The sequence below is a fragment of the Arvicanthis niloticus genome, chromosome 4 (assembly GCF_011762505.2).
Source record: "Arvicanthis niloticus isolate mArvNil1 chromosome 4, mArvNil1.pat.X, whole genome shotgun sequence".
Classification (NCBI taxonomy): Eukaryota; Metazoa; Chordata; class Mammalia; order Rodentia; family Muridae; genus Arvicanthis; species Arvicanthis niloticus.
The window spans coordinates 21163929-21188859 of record NC_047661.1 but is presented as its reverse complement, the minus strand read 5'-3'; the positions used below and the strand labels follow the sequence as shown (position 1 = coordinate 21188859).

General features: G+C 41.5%; 1 protein-coding gene across 1 annotated transcript in view; it reads left to right on the top strand.

Moving 5' to 3' along the window:
* The window catches only part of Mccc1 (methylcrotonyl-CoA carboxylase subunit 1), a 46109-nt gene that overhangs the window by 7652 nt on the left and 13526 nt on the right, over positions 1-24931 (top strand). The window contains exons 4-13 of the mRNA XM_034500442.2: positions 727-822; positions 2776-2897; positions 3386-3533; positions 3621-3742; positions 10084-10195; positions 11611-11692; positions 19886-20013; positions 21741-21924; positions 22482-22591; positions 23949-24165. Of these exons, the coding sequence (XP_034356333.1) occupies positions 727-822; positions 2776-2897; positions 3386-3533; positions 3621-3742; positions 10084-10195; positions 11611-11692; positions 19886-20013; positions 21741-21924; positions 22482-22591; positions 23949-24165 (1321 nt within the window). The remainder of the gene's footprint in view (positions 1-726; positions 823-2775; positions 2898-3385; positions 3534-3620; positions 3743-10083; positions 10196-11610; positions 11693-19885; positions 20014-21740; positions 21925-22481; positions 22592-23948; positions 24166-24931) is intronic.

The window sequence follows — 24931 nt, the reverse complement described above, 5'->3', positions numbered from 1 at the left end:
CTTCACATGTGTTGTGTTCTCTGCATGGAAGCTCTCAGATCCCTTTCCTTAGTCCACTTTTTCCATCTACCTCTAGGCAAAGTCCTTACCAGCCTGGAGGAACCTGCCCTGACTGCCCTGCTGCTCACCCTGGCCACCTGCAGACCAGAGCCAGCCCTTCTGTCACTGTCACAGTCCTGCCTCCCTTAGGACCTTTGTTACTGTTGCCATTTGTGTATACATGTTAATGGCTGCCTTCCCTCTGTAAAGAACACTTCCCAGATCAAAGCCTGGCACACAGTAGGGACATGTTTATAAATGAATGAATACAGGGTTTCTACTTAGGCTACTTCAAGGAATGCCTTGATCCTATGAAAAATGTAAAGGATAATGTAGGCTAATTCACAAATTGCGAGAGATTATATAAACTTTGTAACATTTTCTTGCTATGTATTTCTCTTCATGTATTTTGTATCTGTTTTCAAATAATAACTTTTGGCATTAACTACATTTAAGATCATAATAAAGTGTGATTGAAGCCAAAATGTGGTTTATTTGGGAAAATCGAGTTTTGACTCTCCTTATGTGCAGGATTGGGTCCTAAACTGGCTGTTTCTGCTTCATTCTTAAATTTTTCATGCCATTGGCATTGCCTGTTGGGCCCAGCATTCTATTTTTAATAGCAAATAAGGCTGATGTGGTTCTATATACCATACAAGTGCAAACTAGCCATGCCTCCTTTTACAGGCGGATGAGGCGTATGCCATTGGCCCTGCCCCGTCTCAGCAGAGCTACCTCGCAATGGAGAAAATCATTCAAGTGGCCAAGAGCTCTGCAGCACAGGTAAGACGTGCAGAGAAATTTACAACACACAGCAAATCAGTCTTCTGTAATTTATGCAAGCTTATTTCTTTGTGGACATTTTCTCTCTTTAGCTAGTTTTTACGTCTCGTTATTGAGTTATGTTTGTAAACTGTATTTGTTCTTTCTCCTTCTTTAACCTTATCACTGTGTCTTCTGCATTTGAAGTCTCTTGGGAAGCAAGAGGGAGAATCTAAACTGTAAATTAGAGTTAAGAGCTGAGCTCTTCTTGGAACCTCAGATGTTAGAGGTGAGGCTGGTTTTGCACAGAAACAATAAACAACCCCTCTTCCCAGGGTACAGTCCCTTAATAGAGACTTTCCTTAATAGAGATATTAAGTTAAAATTTGGATTATTTTAGGGTGGATTAGATGGCTCATCAGATAAAGGCACTTGCTGCTGAGCCTGTCAATCCGAGTTCAGTTCTCGAGAACTGAGTCCTCCAAATTGTCCTCTGACCTCCGTATGCTACACACACACACACACACACACACACACACACACACACACACACAGTAAAAGATGTAGTAACAACTACCTAAAATATGTCTTAAGATAAAAAGGAAAAAGTATATTTAATTATGTTTTTAAATTTAGTTTATAATAATAGCCACTTCTTGATTTAAGCATTTTTTAAAGTTCAGTTATTAAAAATTTTAAAAGTTGGAGCTGCAGAGATGGCTCAGTGGTTAAGAGCACTGTCTGCTCTTCCAGAGGTCCTGAGTTCAATTCCCAGCAACCACATGGTGGCTCACAACCATCTGTAATGGGATCCAATGCACTCTTCTGATGTGTCTGAAGAGAGCTGCAGTATACTCATATACATAAAATAAATTGTTTTAAAAAATTTTTTTAAAGCTTTATATGAAGGTAAAAATAATTTAATGTATATATAATAATAGGTTTTCTATAGATTACCATATAATTCATTAATTCTACTTTGGAGTTTTATTGAATTTATTTGTGTGCATTTATGTGTATGTGTGTGTTTGCATGCATTTAATGTGTGTATTTATATATATATGTATGTATGTGTTTATGTGTATATATGTGTGTGTTTGTGTATAGTGTGTGTGTGTGTGTGTGTGTGTGTGTATGATATAGAGACTAAATGCTCATGAGAACAACTTTGTGGAGTCAGTTTAGTTTTCCCTTTCTACGTTTTGATGGTTTCCAGGAATCAAACTCAAGTGGTCAGGCTTTCTGTAGGGACTTTACCCACTTTATGTCTTACTGTCCTGTTAATTGTACTTCTAGGTTTATGTCAAATAATTTATACCAGGGGCTCATACTTGTATGTATACCAGGGTTCACTGTCACATTCTTTATAGAAGGTAAAAAATAGAAACAACTCACATGTCTGAACAAATTAGTGGATGAACAAATGTAGAAAGTACGTAGAATGAAATATTAGCCTAAAAATAGATGAAATTCTGGTACCAGTTGCCACATGATGAACTTTGAAACCATGCAGTGTTAAATAAGCCAATCGTAGACTCACAGGTGTACAATTCCATCAATAGGCCACGTCTATGCCTGTAAATTCGTAGAAATGGAAGGAGAAACAGTAGCTGCCTGGCCATGGGATTAGGTCCGGGTGGTGACAATGTTTTGGAGACAGGCGCTGATGCCAGGAGGAGGGTGACATTGATGGGGATCATGTGCTCACAACTGCTGAGACTGGGGCCTTGTAGCTTTCATACGTATTACTACAATAACTCCGTGATAGACAACTTGTCTTGTGAGGTCCTGGGTTTGATGTGAAAAAAAGAAAGAGGCTTCAAAATTTCAACATGAATGTTCTAGTCATCTCTTCTGGAGCAAGTTATGACAGAGACCTTGGTGTCCTGTCAGCCATGTCTGGAAAGGTCTCAGGAAGGCAGCTTTGCCGGCTGAGAGCTAGTGAGTGAGTTACTTGTGCTTTCTCTCCTGTAGGCCATCCATCCAGGATATGGTTTTCTTTCAGAAAACATGGAATTTGCTGAACTTTGTAAGCAAGAAGGAATCATTTTTATAGGTCCTCCTTCATCTGCAATTAGAGACATGGGTATAAAGAGGTAAGTGTCAGGACAAATTGAAGTCATTTATTACAACAAGGAATTATAAAATCAAATTAATGTGTTATTATTTGTGTGTGTTTGTGCAAGCCAAGTGCGGGCATGCAGGCATTCCAGCTTTGTGGGACTAAATAGTCAGGGCAAGCACTTTATCCACCACGCCATCTTACCAGTTCCATCAGTAGGCGTTTAAATGGTACTCTTTGGTTGTTATTCTCCCAAAATGTAAGAAAACTCCACTGAATTTTGGAATATAGAGAAGTAATTGTGTTGTAATTCCGAGATGTAGATTAGTTGTCTGGGGTTAAAAGACAGATGGTGGGATGAGCTACCATGTGAAGTAAGAGCAAGTACATGACAAGGAATTTTCAGTGTGTGTCAACACTGGCTCCAGGCGCAAGCCCTGACTTTACCTGTGGGATGGCTTCTCTAAACAGTTATGGTTTGTGGATGTTTAATTGGGTCATCTTGGTGTTTTTCTTCTAAAGCACATCCAAGTCCATCATGGCCGCTGCTGGAGTACCTATTGTGGAAGGTTACCATGGCAAGGACCAGTCTGATCAGTGCCTGAAAGAGCATGCTGGGAAAATCGGGTATCCTGTTATGATCAAAGCCGTCCGTGGCGGAGGAGGAAAAGTAAGGTTGTGGGTACCTGTCCTTGCCTTTTCTGGCTAGAAGTCTGTGTTCATGTTGTGGTCACACAATCAATCATTTCTTTCCCAGGGCATGAGGATCATTAGGTCAGAAAAAGAATTCCAAGAGCAGTTAGAATCGGCCCGGAGGGAGGCTAAGAAGTCTTTCAATGATGATGCAATGTTGATCGAGAAGTTCGTGGACACACCGAGGTCGACTGCTGGTTTGAGTTTTTGGCTTTGTTATCATTGTCTGTTTGTTTTGTTATAAGCAATGCATGTGTATTCTGTTAGATATGGTGTTGTAATGCCATATAAGTTCTTGAAGTTCCCGTTCCACCTCTAGAGTCATGGGTTGGAGGACAGTGTGCTTGCTCCTAAACCTTTTCTTTTATATTAATAGAAAACTCATGCACTAGCACATAAGAAACAAACTATGTCCACTAGGACAGTGGACGGAACCAATTAAAATATTATAATGGTTCACAGTGATATTATACTGCAGGCATCTTTCTGTATCAGTAAATAATAACTGTCTCAGTCCCTTTGGTCAAGGTAGAGTGGCCCTGTGACATTCATGTGGCCCTGTGACATTCCTGCCCCAAAATATGTTTGTTACTGGTGAAACTTAGGATTTTCTCCCAGTATAAATAAGTTCTTCTAAGAATCAGCTTATGTTTTAAGCATTAATTGAGGGACTCAGAAAAATGGAGCTTGTGAGTTAACTAGAGTCAATTACAAAGATTGTTGTCATCATCTTGTGGTATTTTAATGAGTTGTTACCCTCCTAGCCAGCACTAACCGTGTGCCAGGTTCTACGTCTCTCGTATGCTAGGCGATCTTATTGTCTTCATCTTAATCTTAACAGAACCCCCCACATATGAACTCCTGCTTTCAGTCTGGGCATCAAGGCACTAGGCAATAGAGCAGCTGTTGCTGCCTGTGGTCACCCACAGTTGTAAAGTTGGGATTTGAGTGCAAGCAGGTTACACCAGAGTTCCCATTCTAGGCCATTGCACTGGGGTGAGTCTCTAGATGCCACCATAGAAGGATCATAAAGATTCCTGGCTTTTCTGTTTTTTGTTTTGTTTTTTTTTAAAATAAGATAGTGATAAAATTACCTATGTCCTAGATTTTTGTTTCATATATATGTATATATATATATATTTTTTTGTTTCATATATATATATGTGTATGTATATATATATATATATATATATATATATATATATATATATGTATATGTATAACCTTTAAGTCAAGTGGAAAGAACAATTCATTTGTGAAACATGGATAGAGAGCCTTTCCTTTGTAAGCAATGAACTAGAAGCACTGAGTTCTTTCCTTAAAAGAAAGTCCAAGAAGGACCTCTCTCTTTTTTTTAAAAATGATTTTTTAAAAGATTTATTTATTTATTTTATGTATGTGAGTACATTGTTGCTCTCTTTAGACACACCAGAAGAGGGTATCAGATCTCATTACAGATGGTTGTGAGCCACCATGTGGTTGCTGGGAATTGAATTCAGGACCTCTGGCAGAGCAGTCAGTGCTCTTAACCACTGAGCCATCTCTTTAGCTCCCAGGACCTCTCTAATGTTATCTTCTCTTTAAAGAGGGCCTGAGTTGGTTTTGCTTTTGATTTACACCTCATATGAAACGTGGAACTGGGGGCTGGAGAGATGGCTCAGCAGGGAAGAGGACTTGATGTTTCTGCAGAGGACCTGGGTTGAACTCCCAGCAGCCACATGGCAGCTTACAACCATCTGTGACTCAGGTTACAGAGGATCCAGTGACCTCTTCTAGTTTCTGTAGGCCAGGCACCAGCATGTGTTGCATGATTATACACACAGGCAAAACACCCATACACATAAAACAAAAGTAAGTATATCTTTAAAAAAAATAGTAGAACTATACCTGAGCTTGACATAATAACTGAAGTTTAATTGCAGTTTGATAGTTAAAAAAATAAATCAATTCAAAACAGGTTGGTTATTAGGAAAGCATGGCATATGCCGCCTACTAGTGGGAGTAAGGCAGAAATGAAGAAGGTTCTAGATGTTTCTTTCTGTAATACCTTTCAGAAGAAAGTAGATGTGTCATCCAAATCAGCGTTCTCTTATGTGAGCACTGAAGGAGCACTTGCTGCCCCACTGTGTGTGGCTCAATACAGGGAACAGTGATTATTGGAGACAGGGCCTCATCCTGTAGCCCTGGCCACCATGCTGACCTGGAATGCACTATGCAGAGACCTTGAACTCATGCTGACCCTCCCATCTCTGCCTCCCAGTGCTGGCAGGCACTACCACATCCAACCTGATCAAGTTAGTGTTTCTGTTCTGTAACTTCTAGTCCAAATCCTTTAATATTATAATTACCACTGTGTTCTTACAACCTGCTGAATAATTACCTACTGGAATAGAGTTCTGGTGAGCTTGTAGTAGTGCTTGCAGATCTGATCGGAATTATTGTTTATCTAAGAGACTAGGATAGGAAAGCATCTGCAAAATATATGATTTTAGAGAGAAAATACCACAGATTATATTCAACACATATTCTAGACAGCTTATAAAAATTCACAATATATATGCATTCCTGTACTATCCAGCAGTCTTTTCTAACTAGACTTACATTGGTTGAGTTGGAGCCACTGGTCAGATGCATATATGTACTGGGCCCTAGAACCTCTTCATTAGCATAAGGAAAGGATACCGAGAAAGAAGGGAATGAGAGCCATTGGATGATCTCAGAAACCACAGCAGAACCTGCATCTGTATTGAGCCTCCCTTACATATTAAGTTTCAATGGAGAGGTATTTCCTATTTCTGAGTCTTAGAGGGGCAGCTCCCGTGTGTGGTTTGGGCCCATGTGTTCCCTTCATACCTTGGAGTCACCACTACAGTGTTTCCTTCCATAGAGCAATGACAACATGAGAGAGGCAATTATCTTGACAAACACTTTATCTCTGCTGTGTAAAGAGATTGGATACCTAAGAAAGCAGGAAAAACAAAACAAAAACAAACAAACAAACAACCCCGAACAACATGAAAGACAGTGAGTGACATTTGGACTCATCAGAGAGTTGAAGGCACAAAGCAGACCACTCTGACAGACCACTCTGGAATGCAGACCTGCCTATGAACACAAGCTGCAGTTGAGATCGCCTTACCTGAGGTAGCCACTGCTGAAGCCCTAAGACTTCATAGGAATTCCTACAAGTGTCTAGTGACTTAAGTGTCAATCAACCTGAAAGAGAAGCTCCCCTGGGGTGGGCACACCCACTTTCTTGGAAAATCCAAATGACCTCATAATTTGGACGAGTAGGAGGGAAAGCATTTTATTCTAGGCCTAGAATGAATAGTCTGTTCTCATTTAGAAACACATCCTCCTGGGAAACCATGCTCAGGTTTTATACAGTGAGAGGTGCCATCCAGTCTGCTCTTTCAGCTAAGGGAAGACACTTCTGAAGGCCACAGCTGAAGCCCTGGCACAGGATAACTGACTTAATGTTAGTGTTACAGTACCTTTCTGTCACCAAGCTGTGATTGAAATGTGTGTCTGCGAAAACCGAGCAGCCAGCATGGCGACAAGACCTTGGCTGGAGCTAAGTATGGAACATTTGCCTGCCGGTTGCAAGGCTTGGGGTTCAACCCTTGAACTAAGAAAGCTTTTTAAAGCAATTAGGGCCTTTTGTAGGTATTAGAACATGAGTCCTTTGCCTTCTGAGTGGAATTAGTGCCCTTCTAGAAGGGCTTCAGGGAAACCATCCGCTTGTCTTTTTGGCATGTGAAGGCACAGCAGCCAAGACATCATGTGTGAAGAATGGGCTCTCGCCAAGCTCTGAATCTCATGTCCATTTTCTACTTCTTACCTTCCTGAGCTATAAGAAATAAACTTATGTTGTTTATAAATTTCTCAGCCTAAGGTGTTTTGTGATAGTAGGCAGAATGGACTAGACGTGTCTCCAAGCTCCTTGTAATGATGGTGTGCTACCCTGAAGGGGCCGCAATGCAGGCTTAGTTGGAGAAGTGCTTGGGAAACCCAACAGCAGTCAGGAGAAAACAGCAAGTGTGAAATGACAATACAAAAGGAAACTGAATTCGTGGCGTGTGCAACGCTGACCGCCATCTCCGTCACTCACAGGCTAACCTGAGAGATTAGGTCTATCACTTGGTACAGCATGTTCTATTTTCTGACAAAAAACAAAACAAAACAAAACAAACAAAAAACAAAACAAAACAAAAAACCAAGAAACAAAAACAAAACAACAACAAAATTACAAGGCCAGAAAAGCAGATCCTGAAGAAACAAAGTAAGCACCCCAACCAGCCATGACCAAATTTAAGCACTACCAGATAGGAAATTTAAAGTAACTTATTAATTCATTACAGGCTTTGACCCAACCAACAGAAAACATGGTGGACAAATGGGAATGAGAAGCAGAGTCATGGGAAAAGAATAAAAAGAAACTTCTGGGAAGGAAAACACCTTAGTAGAGGCGAACGTTGGATGGGTTTTCAGCAGCCTGGAACACGGGCAGCAAAGGAAAGAATCACCGATCTGGTCATGTGCCAGTGGACACTCCCTAGGCAAAAATGTCGGGAGAAAAATAACAGAAAACTCCCAGCAGAACCATTTTAAAGGTATTCTGTGTTACTTGAAAAGTATGGGAAGGAAAAAAAGGAAGAAGAAGTCATTTGAAGTAGTTATAGGCAAGGATTTCCCAAAATTAGTGCCGATCTCAACAAGACCTTAGAAGGACAGATGAGCAGCTCTCTGGATAACTAGATGCCTACTCCTGTGCACGGGATTTTTCACATGGAAGACAGAGAATCCGTGGGAGCGGAAGGCTGCTAGTTTGGATCTGAGATACTCATACTTGTGTGAAGGTTTAGTCTCCAGCTTGACATTCACTGGAGGAAGAGAAGCCTGGTCTGAGATACTCCAGTCAGGAGGATGTGCCCTTGGAAGAGACAATGGGGCCTACCTGTTTTCCTTTCTTAGCTATGAGGTGTATTTGGCTCTGCCATGCCCTCTCACCTAGATGAGCAGTCAAAGGCCCAGGGCAGCAGGGCCAGTTGCTTGTGAATTGAGCCCCAGCAATTATGATCCACAAACAGTGACAATAGTCTCTCTTTTTATGATTTATTTATTTTTAATTTTTGAAATTATAATTTTTGCTATTCTTCTTCTTCTCTCAAAACCCTCCTACATACCCTGCCTTGTTGTCTTTCAAATTCATGGCCTCTTTTTTCATTAATTCTTATTGCATGCATATATGTATATACATATACCTAAATATAACCTTCTCAGTCTGTACGTTACTTGTATGTATCTTCTCAGAGCTGACCGTCTGGCATTGGATAACCAATTCATGTGTCTGTCCCTGGAGAAGACTATTTCTTCTTTTCTCAATGCTCTTTACTTGCCTATAGTTCTTTGTGTAAGGTTGAGGCCTTCTGTCCTTTCTGCCATGCCATCCCCTTTGGCATATCTGTTGTTGTCCTTGTTCAGCTCATGTCTAGGCAGTCGTGTTGTTGAGACTTTGTGGGTGTAAACTCCGACGTCACTAAGAGATGCAAACTCACAGCACAGTCCCTGACCCTCTGGCTTTAGGATCTTTCCATCCCTCTTTTACAGTGTTCCTGGGCTGTCGGAGCAGGTGTGATTTGTAGATGTATTGATTGGTCAGTGTTTGATTGGTTCTAGTTTTCTGCAGTGTCCATCTGTTGCAAAGAGAAGTTTCCTTGAGGAGGGGTGAGGACTCCACTGTCTGTGTGTGTACACCCAGATGTTTCTATTGCTGTTACGGGTTTAGTATGCTGGTTTAGTAAAGTGGTGCAAGCGTGTAGGTTCCTCTTCAGGACCCGTGAGTTCACCAGCCCTGGGTAGTGAGCCAGGACCAAGTAATGTGTGAGCCTCACTTTTCTAGGCATTATGTATGTCTGCTCTCAGCATGACTTATCGGAATTTTACTAGATTTATTTTTAATTAATATTAAAATGCCTTTTGTGTTTTTTCATGATTTAATATTAGCATTCTCTTAAAATACTAATGATCTATGTTTACTTTTAATTATTTGATGTATGTCTTAGCTCCTTTATAGATAAGACATTTTGATTTCAATTATCCATTGTTTTTAAATTTTAACTGTAAAAGTTTTTTGTTTGTTTTTAAGCCAATTATTATGTGCCTTCTTATGAGCTATAGTTTATAATTAATTATTGTAACAAATTAATCAGTCTTTGATTTTTTTAATTTTGTGATTAACTTCTATTTTTGGTCTCCTATATTTTCACTCTTTTTACCTACCAGTCATTTCAGATACATAAATTTATTTTCTGTAGTATTTATCAAAGAAACAGTAATCTTTTAACTCAGATTTTACAAGATTGTACTCATGTTCCTAGGTTGTAACCTCAGCGTAGAGTCCAGATAACATATTTCTCAAAGAAAATGGAGGTATCTTGGTCATTTTGGCCAACTTTTTTGGGTTGATAAATGGAAGGTCTCTCAATGCTTAATGAAGTATATTAACACATTTTTTTTTGAAATAGGCATGTGGAAGTCCAGGTGTTTGGTGATCACCATGGCAATGCAGTGTACTTGTTTGAAAGAGACTGTAGTGTGCAGAGGCGACATCAGAAGATCATTGAGGAAGCCCCAGCGGTAAGGAAGCTAAAAGGACTTTTCTGAGGTTCTCTTGAATGTATGCCTTGTTCAGTTTCATTCTCACGACTGATCGGTAAAGCTAAAGTCTCCCATCCCTAGCATCCAAATAGTAACTTAATGATAAAACTTTGGTGCAGAGCTGAGGATTAGAGGGTGGGGAGTAGAATATTGATCTGGGACCAGACACAGCTGAGTCCTGTTCCTTCTGGACAAAACCAGGAAGGTCTGTCTTGGTGCAAGTATCAGACTAAAAGTTATCAGCTGGACAGTGAGGCTAGAGCACATGGTCTAAGCAGTAGTTAACTAGAATTAATTACATAACTGAAATGGAATTGTCCAGTTAGTTGGACATCTTCTTCATAGAGAAGACTCTTGTTTTAACTACTGTTTCAGCGTGTTCCTGAACTATTTTAGTCATCTTCGTGCCCAAGAGTTATACTGTGGAGGAATTGTAATCACTGTTTGACATCTGCCCCTTAGTGTGTTCCCATCCCTCTGTTGGTTCAGGTTGCAAGAAGGATCAAAGCCAGGGCTACCTATATTTGGGTTTATGTTCCTTTGGGGCTTACAATGGCCATTGGTGAGATATATGTTGTCTGTATTTCTGAAACATCAGGGGTCTGAGGTTCCTAGTTAACCAGTTTGTTCTTATGCTATTCAAAATAGACTACTTTGGGGCTGGAGAGATGGCTCAGCGGTTAAGAGCACTCGCTGCTCTTCTAGAGGTCATGAGTTCAATTCCCAGCAACCACATGGTGGCTCACAACCATCTGTAATTGGATTTGATGCCTTCTTCACAATAAATAAATAAATCTTTAAAAAAAATAGAATACTTTGTTGCAGAATATATTAGATATTTGATATATATTTATTTATATTTATATTTATATTTATTTATTTATATATATTAGATAAATAAATTAGATAAATAGATAAATATATTAGATGTTTGAACTTCCATAAAGCTTAATTTTTAAGCAGTGATTATTTAAATGCCTATGTGTGCAGCACTGCTTTAAATAGTACCTGCAGAAGCAAGATGCATCAGACTCCTGTGGGCTCCCTTCAGGTTATGAGCTGCCTGATGTGGGTGCTGGGAATCCAGTTCTAACCGTCTCCAATGCTGACCCATCTCTCCTCAATACTTGTTATCGTTTATATAGATATAGAGGTTGTTATGAAAATACAAAGTATAAAGGTATGTAATTATACTGAGGAATATCTGTAGTTCATAGACATTACTAGTGGAAGTATTCAACTTTGGATATTGACAGACAAATTGGTATATTTTCTTTTGAATGCAGCTACTGTACACTATTATCTAATGTACATTTTAATTGTTTTTGCATTCTGGTGGAAATGTATTGTGAGACCAAGTACTAATGGAAATTATCTTGAATATCTTCCTGTAGCCTGGTATTAATCCTGAAGTAAGAAGAAGGCTGGGAGAGGCTGCAGTCAGAGCCGCAAAGGCTGTCAAATACGTGGGAGCAGGTATGTTAAAACTTCCTTGTAAAAGCTGTGTTTGTTTCAGGAGATTAGAGGGACATAAGCCACGCCCCCTTGATGTTTTAACCATATCTACGGTGAGAAGTATACTTTTAAGAAATAAACATTTTCCTAATCAGGGCTCAGCTTAATCAGATATGTGAAAGTTTGAAACTTCCTATTCTATTTCAAGATAAGATGAATAAATTGGTTTTCTTTTGAGCTCAGAGTTGAAGCTAGGGCCTCACATATGCCTGGTCAAGAGCTTTATCATGGAGGTATACCCAGAAGTCTTTTAGAGCAGTTTTTAGATCACAGCAAAACTGAACAAAAAGCCAAAGTTGTATTTCTACGTAGCCTGCCCAACCCCAGCCTCCAGCTGTGTTAGCATCCCTGGACCAGTCTCCTTAGTACTGTATATTTAACTTTCCTCCATGTCAGCTCACAGTTTGATATTTATTTCTTATTGTTCTAAATAATATGCCATGACTGTGTATAACTTATCCATTGATAAGCTTGGTTGCTTCCAACTTTTGGCAATTACAGATAAAGTTACTATAAACATTCATACACAGAATTCTGTGCGGATATAAATTTTCATTTGTATAAACACAAAAGATTATAATTGTTACATCATGCTACAAATATATTTATTTTGAAAGAAACTGCTGTCTTTTAAAATCTCCTGCAGGTTTTGGCATTGTGTGATCATTTTTTGTCAACGTGACACAAACTAGAGTCATTTGAAAAGGGGGACCCCAGTTGAGGAATTGCCTCCATCAGATTGGCCGGAGGGCATGTCTATAAATTTTCTTGATTAATGATGGATGCAGGAGGGCCCAGTCCAGTGTGGGTGGTGCCATCCCAGAGCAAGCAAGCAGGCCATGAGAAAAGGAGCCGATAAGTAGGGCTGTTTTATTTCCTGCCTCTGAGTTCCTGCCTTGAGCTCCTGCACTGGCTTCTCTCAGTGATGGCCTAGAAGGTATAAGATGAATTAATAAACCCTTTCCCTAAGTTGCTTTTTTTTTTAGAAATCGGTGCTTTGAACTTTTAGCCATGTGTTATCCCATTGTTTCATTCATTCATTCATCTTGCATGCTGGGGACAGACTGCAGAGTCTTGATCATGCTAGGCAGGTGCTATACCAGTGAACTACATCTCAGTCCTCATTGTTTTAATATTTACTTCCCTGATGAGTCATATACCAAGTTATAAATCTTTATTTGTCGTCTGTATGACTTCTTTGATAAAGTGTCAGTCTTTCATCTAGTTTTCAGTATTTTTTTTTTACTGTTTTTGTCTTTTTTAATGTTTCTTTTATAAATACTCCATCTGCAGGGTGCTCTCTGGCTTCATGCATGTCTTGTGGGGAGTGGGTGTTTCCAAGTTTGATTAAGTCTCACCTGTCAGTTTTTCCATTGACTGTGCCTTTGGGGGTGCACATGTCATTGCTAGACCCGAGTTTATCTAGATATTGTTGCATGTTATTTTCTAGGACTGTAGTATTGAAGTTCATGTTTAGACATATTATCTGCTTGGAGTTTATATGCTTATGAAGAATATAAAATCTGTGTTTAGATTCCTTGTTCTTCTTCTGAATGGTTTTGTTCCAGTACCATTATCCCAGCAAGTTATTTTGTGAATGTCACTAAGCTGATTCTAAAGTTTATATTAAGACACAAAGGGCCCCAGATAGCCAACTCAACAATATAGAAAGGCATTTTGCCTCTGTATTGCCTGTGCCACTTTGCCATAGGTTATATATTTTCATAACTGTGTCTGGGCTTGTTTTTCTAGTCCATTGGTTCTCATCTGCTCATTTAGCAATGCCATACACTGTTTAACTGTCGCCCTTGTAGAAAGTCTTCAAGCTGAGTCTTGTCATTCCTCCAGCTTTGCTCTTCTCCTGAATTGTTAACTCAACAGTTGATTCAGTTGTTTTGCATTCTTTAAAGATTCGTCTTTATGTATATGGGAAGTTTGCATGTATGCTTGCTCACTATGTGTGTGCCTAGTGTCACAGAGGCCAGAAGAGCATGTTGACCCTGGGAAGTGGGGTTATAGATGGCTGTGATCTGCCACGTGGATGTGGGGATCCACCTGGGGTTCCTATGCAAGAGCAGCCAGTGCTGTTCACCTCTAGGCCATCTCTTTTGTCCCCTGATTGGGGTGTGTGTGTGTGTGTATAGAGAGAGAGAGAGACAGACAGAGACAGACAGACAGACAGACAGACAGACAGAGATTGTTCAGATTGTCAGTCTCTTGTGCCTTTTGAGGAATTGGTCTGTTTCATCTAGATTACTGAGTTCATGAGTATAGAGTTATTGATAATATTCCTTCAGGTCTGGCTGTGCAGGTCAGTGGGAAAGCATGTGCCTCCTACACGGAAGGCTCTGGGCTCAATCCTCAGCACCAACAGAGAAAGGACAACATTCCCTTTTAACTGTCCCTGAGACTTGTGCTGACGGTCTTACTTCATTCCCACACTGTCATTTCTATTCCTTCCCTCAGCCTGGCTAAATGCTGTTGATTTTATTGATCTTTTCAGGGAACTGTTTTTGTTGTTTTTTAACTTTTATTTTTTTCTCTATTGGAGACTGAGTTGGGGTAGCTCTGTGCCATAACACCCACTCAACATGATTACAGCCCCAGGCCCTAGCTCTAGCATGATAGAGAAAGAAGAAAACAGCAGTGACAGCAGTGACATGTTAACCAGATAGTGCTGCAGTAACTGAGAGCTTTTACTAACACAATACGAATAACAGAAGAGAGAGGCACAAGGACAATGTGACATGAACTAAAAGTTTAGTTGATAAACATGAGGATAATAAAACAGTTATTGGATGGTTGGTGTTTACTTTCTTGAGTTCTTATATATTTTGGGTATTACCCCTCTGTCAGATGTAGGATTGTTGAAGATCCTTTCCCAATCTGTAGGCTGTTTTGTCCTATTGACAGTGTCCTTTGTCTTATAGAAGCTTTTCAATTTCATGAGGTCTCATTTGTTGATTGTTGATCTTAGAGCCTGAGCCATTGGTGTTCTGTTCAGGAAGTTGTCTCATTGTGCCAATATCTTCAAGGCTATTACCCACATTCTCTTCTATTAGATTTAGTGTATCCAGTTTTATGTTGAGGTCTACCTGGTCTAGCCTCAGTGAAAGGGTGTTCTTAGTTCTAATAAGACTTGATATGCCATGGCAGATTGGTATGGGGGTGGGGTAGGGGTAAGGGTCTGAGAAAAAGGGGAGGGGGGATGGGGGTAGGAGGGTGGGACTGGGAAGAAAGGAAAGAGAGGACTGTATTAGGGATATAAAGTGAATAAATTAATTAATAAAAAAGAGCCCAATAAAAAGGAATTTTGGTGGTAAAAAATTAATAAAACAAAATATTTTTAAGAGAATGAAAAATGTAGGAAAAAACCTTTGGCTTTGAGACATGGTCTCACCATGTAGCCCAGGCTATCCTGGAACTTACTATGTAGACCAGGCTAACTCCCAGCTGAAAGAGATTTACCTGCCTTTGCCTCCCAGGTGCTGGGATTAAAGGTGTACAAGGCTAGAAAACAAAATTTTAGAAGTGCTAAATGAAAACAGAGGGGAAAAAAAGAGACCAAATTAAATATAAAAACTGGAAGCACCAGATGTGTGTTATCCTTAGCAAGGAAAATATGGAGAAAGGATCCAATGAAAGATTTTAGAGAGAAAATTACATGTTAAAAAGAGAAATGAGTAAGCAGAATCTGGACCTGCTTGGGCTCTAGCCTGCCTGTGGCCTGGGGTTGCTGACGGCACCAAAAGCACCAGAATGTTATCACCCCAACACAGTGTTCTCTTAAGTGGTGGTTTAGGCATTTCCCAGGAGTAGCAGTGCAGGAGTAGAAACCTCATGAGCTGGAGTTGCAGTTGGGGTCAGGTCTATGACACTAACTGATGAGAAAATCTAGACTGTAGCATAGCTAATCCTCAGAGCCTGGATTTCATGAGTGGTAGACATGGGGTCCTTAATAACCATACAGGAGTAAAGCCCAGCAAGAGAATACTTTAAATATGCATTTATATGCTATACATAAGCATGTGTTTGTTTATATTTAATATAATATGTATATTGTAATTTATAATCGTGGCAGTGTGGTAGTTTGAATGAGAATGTCCCTCACAGTCTCAATGTTTGATTACTAGGTCCCCAGTTGGTGGTGTTGTTTGGGTAGGTTCAGGAAGTGTATCACAGAGGGCAGGCTTTCAGGTCTCAAAGCTTCGGGCCATGCCAAGTGCTCTCTCTGTTCTGCACTTGTGGTTCCAGATGTGAGCCCTGAGCCTCCTGCTCCAGCTGCCATATTTGCTACCTGACATCCTCTGGCACTGTAAGCCCAGATAAGGTCTTCTGTGAGTTGCTTTGGTCATGGTGCTTTATTACAGCAACAGAAAAGTAATTCATATGGATGGAGTGGGAGCAGAGCATGCTCTGATGGTATTGGGTCAGTCACCCACACTTGAGGGAGACTGGGGGCTGTGCTGGATTACACTGGAGTTCATACTCCTCTCTGGTATTCCAAAATGTAGCTCCCAAATTTTGTCATGCAACCATGTGCCTTTTTCCCAACCTTTGTTCCCTTACCATCCTGGACCAGTTTTCCTCCCCAGGACAGAGCTCTCAGCCCTTTTGCTTCAGAATCTTCCCCCATTCTCAAACTAGCTCTGAAGGCCAATGCCCAGTGCATGTCCATAACCTTTGCTGTGGGTTCCTGATACAGAACAATGTTAGGGCCTTTGACTCCCAACCCAGTAATCTGAGACAAGATATTCTCAAGATAGCCATAAAGATGTTGTACTGCAGAATTTTCATGTCTTGCAAGGTTCTAGGTCTTAACATGTGTGTAGACTGCCCTTCCCCCAGTGCTGAGGCCTGTGCTAACTGCTTTCTTGGTCTGGCCTTCAAATTTCACCTTTACCCTACCTCAGATACTCTGTGGGCCATTTGCCAAAAGCTCTCTTCTCATTCTTTGTGACCCGGTCCTCAGGTCAGTCAACGGGTTCTGCAAGGGAAAGAGTGGGGATGAAGGGCCAAGAGCCGTGACGAATGGAGACAAGACAGTTGTCTGATCAAGTCTCGTCTATTGAAAGGCAATTATGGGTCTATAAGCAGAAGCAGGGGAGTGCAGCTGGAGACATTTTACCATGAGTGCCTTGCAGCTGGAGGCACTAAACAAGTCCAGGATATGTCTGAGAAAAACAAGATGTTTATCAGAGTGTGCTCAGCTGATGTAGGCTGCTTGCAAAAATATCACACTAGAAAAACAAGTCTCTGTCAGGGTGGAAAAGTATCAACCTGCAAATCTATGGCCCGAGATGGCTGCAAAGATGATAGCTGCTTTCTGCTAGGAGTTGGCTCCCAACACCTTTGCTCTCCAAACTTCTGGGCTTTGTCAAGTATCTGTTTGCTGTAGCCGCCAGCGGCTACGGGTACCGGGTTCACCTGAGAGGAAGGCTGGGAATGAAGGGGGAATGGAGGGCGAGAAGAGATGAGGCCAAGACAAAGTTCTCTGATCAAGGCCCCAAGTTTAATATTTTGCTTTCACATATAAAGGGTAAGCCCCACCCCCCTCACCCCACCCCCACCCCCAGTCTCTTCTCGGTTCAGCCCAGGGGCTGGGTGAGGAGACAGCAGGTGTCAAGGTGTCAAGGCTAGCTCAGCAGGCGGTCCATTCTTCTTAGCTCCTGTAACAGACTGCAGGGCAATGCAATGCATCCCATGTCCTATTGTTTGGTCTCTTGTGGTAACCAGTTGGCAGGCTGGGGGAATGGCACAGTTTGCAGCTAAATTCATCACCTTCCCAAAGTCACAAGTTCAAGAACATCTGCTTCCTGGTTGTTTTGATTCTATTCGCTAGAGAAGTGGCTGATTATATATTTCTAATCTCATTTCTGTTTCTCATTGATAAGGAGTCATCTGTAGCCCAGAATATGATCATTGCAAGTTTGAGAATACATTCTACCACTGTGGTCCATAGGTAACAATTTACCTAGTTGCTTGATGGTGCCGTTCACTTTAAGAATATGTCCTTGCTAATTATCTGCCTCCTGGATCTGCCTAATCTGATAGAATATTGACATTTTCCAACTCCTATGATGAATTCTTCTATTCTCCTTGTTCTCCGGTTTTGCCACACATATTCTGATATTGCTAGGTGTTTTTGCAGGACTGACCCCTTTACCATCTTTATGTTATCGTCTTTATATTATTACTCATCCATGATAATGTTTCTTGCTCTGGAATGTGAATTGTCTCATGTAGCTACTCCTGCTTCCTTTGGTGTTTAGATGAAGTGCCTTCCTTCTTTAAGTCAGTTAAGTTTTTAAATGAAAGATGGGTTTCTTGTAGACAGTATTCAGTTGGGTCTTTTTTAACGTCTTACTCGGTTTCTGTCTTTTATTGGTATGGGACTGTTGGAATTTACACTGATTGCTGCTACCATTCAGATAATGTCTGCTATGCTCGTAGCTGTTTGCCATCTGCTCCGTTTGTTTGTCATTCTTGTTCTTGTCCTTTACTTGTTTTCTTCCTTCCATGTTTTTTCCTTGCTCAGTTCTGTTACTTTCATGGTATTTATTGAGCACTTATAGGATTCTTCCCTTTCTCCTATTAGGTAGTAGCCCAAGACTCACAATATGCATTCAAATGAATCCTAGTCCACTTTCAGAGGACAGGCTTGGGCCAGTCAGATGCACTTGTCATTCTAGCCTGACCATCTGAGCTCATCCCCAGACTCCACAGTGGAAGGAGAGAACTGACCCCTAAAAGTCATCCTCTGACCTCCACGTACATGCCATGCATGTCATGTATGTGTCTCCACACACAGACATGCCCAATAAATACATAAAACTTTTAAAAAGTCTTACCATATCATAGCATAAGCACAGGTGCTTTATAATAACAGACATCTCTAACATCTCCCTCTGCCCATCCTGGTATTGTTGTCATGCAATATTACTACATAAGCACACATATGAGGACATACCTAATCATAACCAATACTCATTTCTGTTATTTTAAACTGTTTGTTAAATCAACTAGCAATCAATCAAAGCAAATAAACTAAGAGTTCACTCTACTCTCATCTATGTATTTCATGATTATTCCTTTATATAGACACACATCTCTTACGAGGCTGGTATAATGGTTGCAGTCATTTGAAAAAAATCAGCTCAACTATACCTAAAATAATTATTGTGTAAAAGTAAGCCTAACAAACCTAAAGGACATTTGCCTTCACTCAGGTCCGGGATCCATCCCAAGCGCTTGGAGAAGTATTGTAGCTCTTAATAGACTGCTGACCAATAGACTTGGTATGAGCATCTGACTTGGATAGCAAACAGCTAGAAAGCCTTTCAGTATTCCTAACCAAAGGACTTCTCTTATTGGGGGTGGGGAGCAATACTTAGTGCACCTGAGATAAACGATTACGGTGGAGCTATCGCCCCACACCTCACAAGGACTTTAAGGGAGAACTTGTGGTGCCCACAGTGATTAGGGGAAGAAAGTTACGTCTTTGTGCAGAGTTCAAGTGAGGTGGAGCATTACATATGAGGCTCTGGGATAGGTATGCTGGGACAGTACCTCTCAGTCCAAACATGATCCCATTACTGCAGCAGGTACCACTGGTGTATAATTTGGGTGTAGTATTTGATTTGCACAGGATTCCAGAGACATTTCCCATTGCTACATTTCATATAGTTCTCTGTTCTAAACTGAGACTCATTTGCTGCTGAAAAATACGATGTTTTCTTCATGAAATGCAAATTATACACCATCAACGAAGCCCGCAGCAATTAAATCACTGTGCTGCATCATAGAAACAAAATGCAAATCATTACCATAAATGAAGTCTTCGGTAGTTAAGTCAATGTATTGTATCATGGAAAGTATTTTGTAAAGATGTTTTTTAAATTGTATTTGTATCTTTCTCTGTGGGTACATGTTTTGCCTTCACATATGCTTGTGTAGCGTTCCTGTGGAGGCCAGAAGAGGACATCAGATGTCCATTAGTCACCATGTAGGTGCTGGGAACTGAACTAGTGGGGGGGGGGTGGTGGTGGTAGTGCTTTTAGCTTCTGAGCTGTCTTTCTAGTTCCTGACCTAAAGAATCCTGATTCGCTGTTGATTATATGCCACTGCAGTGTGATGCTGTGTTTTATCTTTTAGGGACTGTGGAATTCATTATGGACTCAAACCACAATTTTTATTTCATGGAAATGAACACAAGGCTACAAGTGGAGCATCCTGTCACTGAGATGATCACGGGGACTGACTTAGTGGAGTGGCAGCTCAGGGTGAGAAGGTTTTCCTGGTAGACGGCAGTCCTGGGCTGCTGAGTACCTGCCTAGCATGAGTGGTCCTGGGGGCAGCCCCAGCACTACCAGAAATAAGATCAGTGTTGAGAACACATTACATTCCAGACTCCTTTCATGCTGCTTTGGGTGGGATTCAGTTTTGTGGTTGTGATGGGGACAGGGAAATAGAAGATTTTTTTTTTTTAATGCATCTGATGCTGCAATGTTATTGGCACTTTAAGAACACAGATTCCTAATTTGTCCATTACCTTCTCCTCCCCTTGGGCCCTGGGCTGCAGGCGAGTGATCTGTATCACTGTATCTTGTTCTGATCATATCTCTCCCGGAACTCCCTTTGTATGCCAGTGTGTCCTCTAACTCCAGAGATCCTGAGGGAGGGGTTAAAGCTGTGCCACACCACACCCCGGCTGCTCAACCACTTCTTAAAAATGGGGTTTTGTGGTTCAAGCCACTGGGTTCAGGCTACAGCACAGGGGGTGTCAGTGAAGCAAAGGTCAAGGCTTTCAGATACTGGGTATCTGTCTGAGAGTGATAGGACCAGTCTCTCAGAGTTGGATGGAAGCCAGTCTCAGGGGAAAATATCCAATAAAGATAAACCGGTTTGAAAATGGTCTGTATAATAAGAAATAAGATGATGTCCTAAACCTTGAGATACATGGCCAACACTTTTTTTCTTTTGTATAAGAAGACAATTAGAACTCTATTAGTAAATCAAAAGGTTTCATTTTGAAACATAGGAAGGAAAGGATACTGGGAAACACCTCCACAGTGCTTTCTGTAGCCAGGCTCTGAAAACAGAAGCTTGAGAAATTTCCCTGGTCAGGGTGAGTAAGAGACAAACTGAGCCCAGTCCGGATAGGCACAGGCTCTGGATTGAAACACCATCAACACATTGAAGTTAGTTCTTTCTACTCTGGTTCTGACTATGGCTCTTGACCTTTCCTGATAGCAGGTTCTGAGGGACAACCTTCTCTCTGCTGTGTGCTTACCCTTTCAGCTAAGAGTCACATTAAGTTGCTTTCGTGTGTGTGTGTGTGTGTGTGTGTGTGTGTGTGTGTGTGTGTATTTTATCTTGGAGAAAAGCTTGTAAAGAAGGAGGAAGTAGCCACATAGTCTCCATTAGCTATTCCAAGTCATACTTATTAATGAACGAAATGTACTGAATTGGCATATCCGAGCCCAGATGACAAGTATTTAGTAACCGTGAATGAGCAGTTCTACAGCTTGTGACCTGGGGTCACACAGACCTCCGGTTCTTCTTCCCATCTTACTCTGTCATGGACTTGGTGAGAGGATGGCGTGGTGGGCCGCTCACAGCCTTTTTCATGGGTGTGAATGTAATCCGAACACCAAGTGAACATATAAAGATGACTGGGAACTGAGTATTGCAAACGAAAACAGTCTTACCAATAAGATACTTAGGTTTTCATGGTATTAAACACCAATTTTTAGAAATTATCCATCAAATAGGCTTTCTCCACTTCAAACTCTAGCACCGATAATAATTGATAGATTATCCCCAAGCTTGACTCTTCTGTCTGATCTATGTCTGTCTTACCTAGGGCTTAAAGGTATGGACAGCCACCATTTTTATTTGACTGCTTTACAGATCCACATGTCTAGGGTGTAAGCAAGACCACTGACCTGTAGGTCTGTTCACCAACTCTTAACATGCACTTTCATAAGAAGCACTATTTTGTCACCAGATTGCAGCAGGAGAGAAGATTCCTTTGAGCCAGGAAGAAATCCCTCTGCAGGGCCATGCCTTTGAGGCTAGAATCTATGCAGAAGACCCTGACAATAACTTCATGCCAGGGGCCGGACCATTGGTTCACCTCTCTACCCCTCTAGCAGACATGTCTACGAGGATTGAAACTGGAGTCCGGCAAGGTAACATTGTTTTGCCCAGACTGGACTTAATCTCCGGGGCTCAATTGAGTCTCCTGCCTCTGCCTGCCAGTGAGTTAAAACTACAGTTTTCACCACCATACTCAGGCTTAACTACATTATCACTGTGCGTGTTCTTGTTTAACATTTTATTTAGCTAATTACTTTGTGGGTTGGGTGGGTTGGTGTATGTGGGCCCAGGGAATTGAAGGCTTGGAAGCTCCGAGTGGAAGTAAGTTTAATAAGAGAGGGTAGTACTTTGCCTTGACTGCCAGAGAGAGAAAGGAGAAAAGGCTGAAGAAAGCCAACCTGTGTGTCACTGGATAATATGTGTCACATGAGAAAGTCTGGTACTCTCAGTGACTAATCCTTGTTAGATTTGGGACAAATTTTTAAATCCTGCTGTGTCATGGTTTCCTTAAAAATAAAACTGTGCCAAGGCACCTGCCATGCAGGAATTGGAAAGTCCTGGGCCTGAGGTGACAGGAAACATGTCTTGCTCGGCCTTGCTTCAGTCCTGAGATCTGGCATTGACAACTTACAGTGTCTCTTGATTCCAGGAGATGAAGTCTCAGTGCATTACGACCCCATGATCGCAAAACTCGTCGTGTGGGCCTCAGATCGCCAGTCAGCCCTGTCGAAACTGAGGTACAGCCTTCATCAGTACAACGTGAGTGAGCTGAGCCCAGAGGCCTGGTGTTAGCGCCTCATTTCTACATCCCTGTGTGTCAGACACGAGCAGTTCTTCCCGGGGCAATTCCCCAAGCATCAGTGTATACAGGCTTTGAGCTCTTCTTTATTTCAGTTGGAAAACAAAGGATTGTAGAAACAAAACCACTAATGTCCCTACTGCATTCCAGTGAAATCCTAGTCATCTATAAATAAAGCCAACTTTAGGATTGAGTCTAATCAGTTTTTCTTTAAAAAAAAAATTATCTTCATTTTCATCCATTGGTCAGAGGTAGGTTTTTGTTTGTTTGTTGTTGTTTGGGGTTATTTTTTTTTCTATCACATTAGTTTTTGTGGTGCATAAGTCCCATCCACATTAATTTCACTTCACAGAAGGATTTATAACACATTATTTTAAAATTATCCTGTGTGATTAGTCCGTGTAAAAGCTGTGATTTCTATGGCTCCTATCACTGTGGTCACACTTGCTGTCCCTTCAGTGGACCAGTGTGGAGATGCGAGCTTGTCTCCCCTTTAACGCGCCCTCCCTCCATTCTGTGTGCTGACTTTCCTCGGTCAGCTTCCTCAGGGTTCAGTGTTCCATTCAGAACAGGACACTCTGAAGTCTCTGTTACCTTGGCCAGCCTCAGCCTCTGACAGGGCCCTTTGAAGGCAGGGGCTGCATCTGTTTTGCCTCACTGTCCCCAGAGCCTGTGTCAGAGCCTGTCACCTACAGCTGCTCAGGGAACGAAATAAGGAGGAGTAGCTGGTGAGTGAACGCATGAGCCCAAAGCCATAGTTACCATCATCTTTAATCCTTCCTTTCTTTAATGTATGTATGTATGTATGTATGTATGTATGTATGTATGTATGTACGTATTTGGGGCAGAATTAGAGATGGTGTTGCTCCTTTTTTTTTTCTTTTTAATTTTTATAACCATGTCTAAACGCTGGATTTCAGTGTTGGAAGGAGGTTCCTCAGGCTGTTTACTCCTGTCCCCTCCCCAGTGTCATAATCCTGCCTGCCTGCCTGCCTTTACAGGATCCTATTTTGTGGAATGTTCTAAATGAAAATCTTTGGTCTCTTGCAAAATAAATTTCATGTCTGTTTTTTTAATTTTCATCATTTTCCTAACGTAAGCCAATTAAATGCCGCCCCCTGCTGTACCACGTTCTGTATGCTACTCTTCTTGCTAAGCTGCATTTTGAAGTGTAGGTCCAGATATGCAATGGTAAATCCAGTGACAGTGAGTGTAGCCTCTCTGCACGTGGCACCTTAGTAGGTTGTAGAGCAGATGCTCTGCTGAATCTGTTGTTTTCTATGCTCAGCGGAGACCTGGGTTTTCTTCTCTTCCTAGATTGTCGGCTTGCGCACCAATGTGGACTTCCTGCTCCGGCTCTCTGGCCACCCAGAGTTTGAAGCTGGGAATGTGCATACTGACTTCATCCCTCAACACCACAAGGACCTGCTGCCCACTCACAGCACCCTAGCCAAAGAGTCTGTGTGCCAGGCAGCTCTGGGGCTCATCCTCAAAGAGAAAGAAATGACCAACACTTTTAAACTCCACACGCAAGGTACAGGGCACTCCTTTCTTCCCATGCCATGCTCTCAGAACAGCAAGAACCATGCGTCTGTTTCTGTGACATTCTAGCCTTTCCAGCTTCCAGTGATGATGCTTTTCTGGGGTTTTCTCTTTTCTCCCTTTCTTTCTTTCTTTCTTTCTTTCTTTCTTCCTTCCTTCCTTCCTTCCTTCCTTCCTTCCTTTCCTTCTTTCTTGTGTGTGTGTTGTAAAAGAAATCTTCATATCTCCTAAGTGTATAAGCATACACGCATGTATCATAAGTGCACACATAAGCATGAGAGCATATATCACAGGTGCACACATAAGCACTATTGAGCTCATTATATGAGCTCCAGGAATGCTCTAACAGTGCAGAAAACCAAACACTAGTTCTTTCTGTATCTCGTGCTGACCCCTGCTGGCCGTGTGCATTCACTGCCCCCATGGCTTGCTTCACCATACCTGCTGTACCTACGGCAGTGCCCTTGGTCTAAGGATGGAACCAGAAAATCAGACTCCTGTGAGTGAGTCACACTTCATTGTTAAGTTTCTTCTTCCTCTATGTTTTCATCCTGTGATTGAATTTCTGTCTGAATGGAAGTTGAGGCCCTTCAGGGTGTCACGGGATGCACCATGGAAAGAGTTGTTGTGGTTTGCACACATATGCTCCTTCTCTGACATGCTCTCAATGGTTTCCCAGCCTCCTCCTGACAGTTACCTCACAGGATGGCTTACAGCTTCAGTCAGCTGTGCACTGAAAGGTCTCTCCCTCTAAACTA